General features: G+C 29.3%; 1 protein-coding gene and 1 pseudogene across 1 annotated transcript in view; both read right to left on the minus strand.

Annotated features, from left to right (window-relative positions):
* The window catches only part of LOC100164540 (myogenesis-regulating glycosidase), a 12,011-nt gene extending 9,941 nt beyond the window's left edge, over window positions 1-2,070 (minus strand). The window contains exons 1-2 of the mRNA XM_001952639.5: window positions 1,967-2,070; window positions 948-1,049 (exon numbers count right to left, since the gene is read on the minus strand). Coding sequence (XP_001952674.2) covers window positions 948-1,049; window positions 1,967-2,009 — 145 coding nt within the window. The 5' untranslated portion in view covers window positions 2,010-2,070. The remainder of the gene's footprint in view (window positions 1-947; window positions 1,050-1,966) is intronic.
* Window positions 2,071-4,452: 2,382 nt separating this feature from the next.
* The window catches only part of LOC100162447, a 9,167-nt pseudogene continuing 6,465 nt past the window's right edge, over window positions 4,453-7,154 (minus strand).

Below are 7,154 nucleotides of genomic sequence, written 5' to 3' on the forward strand. Positions count from 1 at the left end.
TATTAAATTTAAAATAATCAAATACGGATCTCCCGGATAGGCCGGATACGGGATAAAATTAATTACTTGGATCGAATAAATAATTGAATAATACTAAGTATTATTAAATAATTGGAAATTAATTATTTCGTTTAATGGAATACAATATATACCGTTTTGCGTTATGTTTTGTTTAATGATATATCATATATTTTGTTAAACGTTACGTTTTGTTTTGTGTTATTTATTTATTTATGTTTATAGTTTTTCGTTATAATTACGTTTACAAATTTCAATCGTTTTTTATCAAATATAACGTTATAATCATAACGTTATTATAACGTTTGCAAGCCCTGCTAGAAAGTGGTAATAATATGTAGGTACATTTGGTGAAAATATTAAGTCTTTACAACGATTTATTTTTGAATTACAATGAATAAACTAAATCAATTTTTTCGAACGTTGACCATACATTTATTTTCCAATAATTTTTAAAAGAATTAATCATTTTAATTACTTATTTAATTTTTACTTTAAAAAGAACCATATTGATCCGATTTGCTACGAGAAAAATCTACTCTTAAAGTAAAAGATTGAATTACTTTTACTGCTCCACAATGTGATGACAGTCTTAATTAAAAAACGTAGCTTTTTACTTGAAATTTTCTCCTATTCATGGAAAACGAATCATAGATAATGTTATGTTTTTTTGTATCAGTTTCTTTTTTTTTTTTGCTTCAATGGTGACGTTGCAGGGTATCATCATTCAAGGTTAGGTTAACGTGAAACTATATTGTTAGAACATTATAACGAAAAATCTCTCTTAATTATGAAAAAGAAAAATGATTGTATCCGGCCCGAAAACTTGACCAAGTTTAAAACATCATTATAATACCATAATACATTAATCACAACGCTCAGAATATAAATATTTTAAATGTTAAGTATTTGTATGTAAACTTAATTACTTCCATACTCCACTTGTAATTGTTTCTCGTCTTCAGAGTATAAAACGATGTTGTCAGAAGCTAATGACACCGGTGCTAACGTCAATGCGATAACACAAAATGCTAAACATGAAAACAAAACTTAAGTTATAATATAATTATATACTTTTGAAATAAATGTTATATTACCTATAGGTAAAAGGCTAAAATAAAATTTTTGAATTTTAAATCAATGTCTTTTTACCCATATATTTTACAAAAAGTAATTTTATTAAAAGCAGTTTATTATATCATACATATTTTGGTAAAATTAGGTAAGCTGCAATAAAATTTATTTGAGTTATCCAAACGAGTTGATTTAAAAAAATGAGCTGAACTCCGTCTATTAAATTTTAATAAACATAAGCCAAAATAAAAAAAGTATAATAATCCCTATATATTATATACGTTATAATACCTTTAAATATTTACTCCGATGTTAAAAAAATAAAATGTATACTATAGAATAGTGTAGTAACTTTCTGATTTTTCTTATAGGCTATATTTTGTCTCAAAAAGTAGTCCTTATTTTTTTTATTGCAAATTTGAAAATTTTTTATAGAAATAATAGAAATATTAATACCCACCTAATAATACATTTTTGTTTGAATTATAGGGTTGCTATTGGTTACAAAAAAAAAATCTATAGTTACTATGATTGAATATTATAATTATTTTACAATTGTATTTTATACGTTTTGGTCAAAATATCAAAATGAGTGTGATTATTAACCACTCTAACCACTGTTAAGACTTAGTTGAAAATCTTTGATGAAGATTAAGATGAGATAAATCCACGGGAATTTTCCTCTGGACGTTTTGAATATCACTAATGACGAATTTAACACAATGTTTTAATTATATAGAGTTGGATTGTTAAAGGGCAACGAAGTGCTCGGGATCAACTAGCTTAATGAATTTTAAAAAGTGCTTCCCATTAATATAAAATAAAATTGTTATAGTAAATTTATAAATATTAATTTTGTAAAATGAATAATTACCTAAGACTTTAGCCATTTCTCTGGTTAATGTACAACAACGCATACGTGGAGAGCGTCTTTGTATTAATGTTATTGGATATTAGCGTTATAGTTTTATTATTTTGACATAAGTCTGATAAGAGATAAGACTTATGATATTGAGTGTCATATAACAATATAGTGTTATGTTCACATTAATTTATCTTTATTTATATACCAGTTATTTATTGTACATCACAATCATAGATTAATGTGAAGTATTTGTTAACAGAAATTTCCATCGAAGCTCAATTCACTGATGTGTATTATCGTGTAAAATACTTACCTATACTTTTTTAATAGAAGTTTTGAGATATTTTTCATGTCAAATGTATACCTAACTATCTCAATAATAAATTTAAATCGTATCAAAATCTAAAGTTCCAAGTCGTAAAACATTTTATTTGATTTACTTGTTATAAACATATACGCGAACATCAGTCAGGCAATAGCTACTTTATAATATTATTGTCTTTTTTATAATATATTATACAGTACTTCATATTTGACAATATTAAAAAATATTCACTAATATATATTTTACTAGCTGCCCTAACTGTAATTATAATAAATGTTTTATTTGCAAATAGTAACCAAAAAATATTTTTTTTAAATATTGTATAGCTAATTATTTTTATTTTTAACAATAATTGAAATGAGTTTTTTAAACATTAGCTGTATTGTGTTATTACGTATGGATCCAATATGTGCAGTAAGTATGTCAAGTGTATCTCATTAATGACTGTAAATAGTTTAGTGTTATTGATTTGTAATGGTTATGAACGTCATAAAATGTTTAATCTTTTAATCTTGTTCTGGTTAGATAAGTGATAAACTGATAAATAACCAAATACATATTTTTTTTTTTTTTTAAATAGCATACAACTTGTATGAATAAATATTTCTGCTGTATATTTCATCCTTGTCTAATGTCTAGGTACTTACTTACTTCCTGCAGTTTCAAAATATTGTACGGTTAATATGGTTATTGATACTTACCAACATATAAATAACTACATCGTTATTAAAATTATCATGGGTGTATGAATATTTTAGTGTTAATTAATTGTTTTCTTTTTAAATTAAGGAATTATATTGCACCTTAACATTCTATACATAAATACATAATATGAATATTGGATCAGTGATTTAACGTGCCCGAGAGAATTGATTAATAACAGCCATCCACTCATGGAATTTCTGATGTTGAGAATATAATATAATACGTATAACTATATAATTATAATTATATAAAAATGTGGTAACGACACAATATTTTCTTAAACCTTCGACAGGGATTTCTCGAAATTATTAGGATGGAATAAAGAATAAATTGTGTATGCTAGAAAGTTTGCAATGAAATGTATTTTTAAACGTTTATGCTTCTTCGGTCATTGCTTTTTACACGGGGTTCATTGTAAAGAGTATATTATAATTTGAAATAAAATGAGAAGTACTAAAATGAAAGAGCATAAATTATTATAAGCCTGTGGCTCTGGACATCGTTCGGGCCCCCACATTATGTTCACTACGATATCGATTACCCGAGTTCGGCAATGGGACAGACATCTTCTATGAGGCCCACTAACAACCATTTTTCGTTTTGCAAATTACCGTCAAATTCGTGTTGGGCGATGGATGGGTTTCTCTCGTTACCTGATATTCGTAGAAATGTTATGTTAGTTCCAAGAATTTTGTCCGATATTATGTGCGTTCTTCGTAGTCACTGTCCCAAATCGACTCGATTACAGATAGTCTACCTTCCCCTCACAATTATAACTTTCATTTTCCTTTTTGCATCTTTAAAATTGTTCTCTGTTTCTCTACACTACTATGGCCGTTGTCCACACATACTTGTTGTCGTGCGAGTTAAGTATCCGACCACACTCAATAGGGTAAGTCTAGTTTCCCACACAGTCGAAAACCAAGTGCTGTCGTATTTTCGTCATATTTTGTGCTAACTATTCTATCGGCACCAAGCTGATTAGTCGTTCGAGTTATTAAATAACCTTCTTCGTTGTCCACCTTAGGTTTAATAAGCATTTTACATAGCGAAAACTTTAAATACACCATTTCTATGACAAAACCTAGGAAAGTCGGCGGGCAGATTGAGAGGAAGATCATCCAAGTTGTTGTAAATTGAAAGTTGCCTACCTAACGCGTAAACACCCAGGACAAAACAAAAAAATAAATAACCATTTGTTGATTAAAAATATAAAATATATATTATATTTATATCATTATGAAGTATACAGATTTAAATTCTTAATCTATAAAAATCAAAAATATTTAATATATTATATATTAATCTAAGTAAGTTACAAATATTAGTTGTAATTTATTATACCTACTATACCTGAGTTGTAACGAGTAATTCATTATTTTCTTCAGTATCTACGAAACAATTTTAATATAATATATCCGTCTGTTATGGGAATAGCAATTAATGTTAATAAAATAATATTATGCACAACCAAATGTAATCTAAACAGTCCAGAAAACTTAAATATACCAGTCCATTTACTAAAATATAATAAATCAAAAAATTTTAACTTTTAACTGTCCTTCTATATAAGCGTCTTAAGTAGTATCTATCCCAAGAGGTTCTTAGTCAAATTACTCCGACTATAGTGACTAGTGACTAGGTACGCTTATTTTTTCATTAGAGCCTTCTTCTACACTCTACACACTTGTCGACACGTTTTATTTCAATAATAATAAACTTTAAAACGTACAGTGAAACATCAAAAGTAATAATTATAATTAATATCACGTCAGTTGAGTAAATTAAATCAAATTATAGCTAAGTTATTGGACCACTGGCTGTACAATCAAAATATATATAAAAATTATATTATAATGCTGCACTAAGTAAGGTATAGGTATCTATGAATTCAACGATATATCACGAATTTCATCGGAATAAATACGCGATTAAACTTAAAGCGATAATATAAGTAGCAGACGACATATGGTAAACCGAACTGGATGGTTGATTCTCGGGACTAACCCTAGTAAACCACGGGAGGACTTCAAGGCTGGCAGGGTAATCGATCAGCCATATTCTTCCGGACAAGAGTGGACTTGTGGGATGGTTCTCGTCTCTCCACATACCCTTGGGCAAGTAAATATGACGGGAAGTTGCACCTTCCACGAGAACTGGAGCTACCAGAATATTTTCACCCAACATAAATTCTATAAACAAAACAAACACATAAAAATAAATAATTAATTTTGAACAAATAACTATTTTACAGGAGAATGAAAACAAACAAATAGAATCGGAATTATAAAAAAAAATTTAAAAACTAGGAAAGAGCATATTATTATGGAGCACATCACAGGATTATGGACAATGGTACTTATAATATAATATGAATTTGAAATCAAAGATCAGCGAACATCATGTCGTCTTATGATCGATCGTTTCAATCGAGAAGAATGTATTTTGTGAAGTAGAATTTATACCCGATTTATAATTTTAAAAATGTTTTACTAAACACGATTGAATATGTTTCACAAATCGAAAAAAAAATATTAATAATTAATATTTTTTTAAAAATTATTTACAAGACTTTTCCGGCTGTACCTAATCGATGTCAAAAGTTTGATTTAAATAATCAATAGATAGAAATACAATCATAATATAAATAACGTTCTTCAAATTATTCAGTTACATGATTTTTATAAACATAAATTAGAATACATGGTGATAATACCTGTATAACGATAATCCACCTAAATGACAAATAGCGATCGTTAAGTTAAGTGGCAGCTTACACTGTCTTTATAAGGGATAATATTCGATTACTTTTCCTTACGTACATACTTGTTTTTATTCATACAATATTATATACCCAGTGGCCGCGTGCAATTTTTTTTCCTATGAAGCATCCACCTTAAATATGTACCTACACATAATTTTTTTCACATTTTACATTTATATTTTCACAAATTTTATATGTGAGTCGTATGTGACTATGCAAGTATAAATTATAAACTAGTCTAGCCCTCTAAGTCTTGGAGTCTGGAGTCAATGGAATACCCACCACCACTTTTGCGTGATACAGCCGCCTCATAAAATAGTTATTCACGCTGTCACTGAATACACCAACTTGTTACTATTATATCAGTACGTTAATAATAATGTCGAACGTAAATTAATAATTATTGTAGACGATAGTAGACGATAGTCTACAATAATCAACAGTAATTAAATGCATTTTCTTACGGTTGTCGATTGCATGTGCTTCTGTACTAGTAGGATCGATCCACCAAACCGGAGGATTCACTGGGGTACCGTGCGCAACAGTTTGTTTCATCAAATCCACAATTGTGTCGGTATAGTTGCTGCGGAGTGCCATGAAATGTCGGCACAATTCTAACGTCTATAACATATCAATAACATATTTTAATACATTACGATTGCCTTACCGGTGCTAGCCGACATAACAAAATATGATTAGTGTGTGACATCAAAACACAGTCTTTAGTTGCATGTACCTGTGCGTCGAAGTCCCAAGGAGTGTACGAAAACTGTACGACTGGCATGAACACAGCTGCTTGCATCCATCTGATGTACATCTCTTTGGAAGGTGGTAAGTTGTTGTAACCGTTTCCACCGATCATGTCCGGTAAGACGAACGGATATCCAATCATATTCAAATGTATGAGAGATGTGACTAATGTTGGAAGTCCCAATTCGTAAGTCCACCGGGACTCGCGGTCAATCATTCTCAACAAACAACTGTATGATTGACTCCTTCTGGAAGACCTGTACTCTATGCCATCGCCAAAAGCCTTGATTGTTGTGAGGTACGCGTTTACAATGTTATCGGGGTAGTATGTCAAATCGTTATCGTAATATACGGGAAGTGGATGGCTCCTGCGGATAGAGAAAAATAAATTATACTTATTTATATAATATTTTATGTGGGTGACAAATCAATTATTGGTTTTATACTTTTATATTATATTACATAGAAGTTTAACGCGTTTTAATTCTGTATTAACTGTATTAAAATATTTTTTAAGAGGCTGTCAGCGCACTATTTGTTTTCTCTCTCTGGCCTACGCGCAACATAGACAAAACGCATTTACAGAAAATCATTTTTTCTATGTGTTTAAGTAATCTTAGAGTTAAGTCACCCATGACAAAAAAGATAGAGAA

This window comes from Acyrthosiphon pisum, chromosome A2 (assembly GCF_005508785.2).
Source record: "Acyrthosiphon pisum isolate AL4f chromosome A2, pea_aphid_22Mar2018_4r6ur, whole genome shotgun sequence".
NCBI classification, from domain to species: Eukaryota; Metazoa; Arthropoda; class Insecta; order Hemiptera; family Aphididae; genus Acyrthosiphon; species Acyrthosiphon pisum.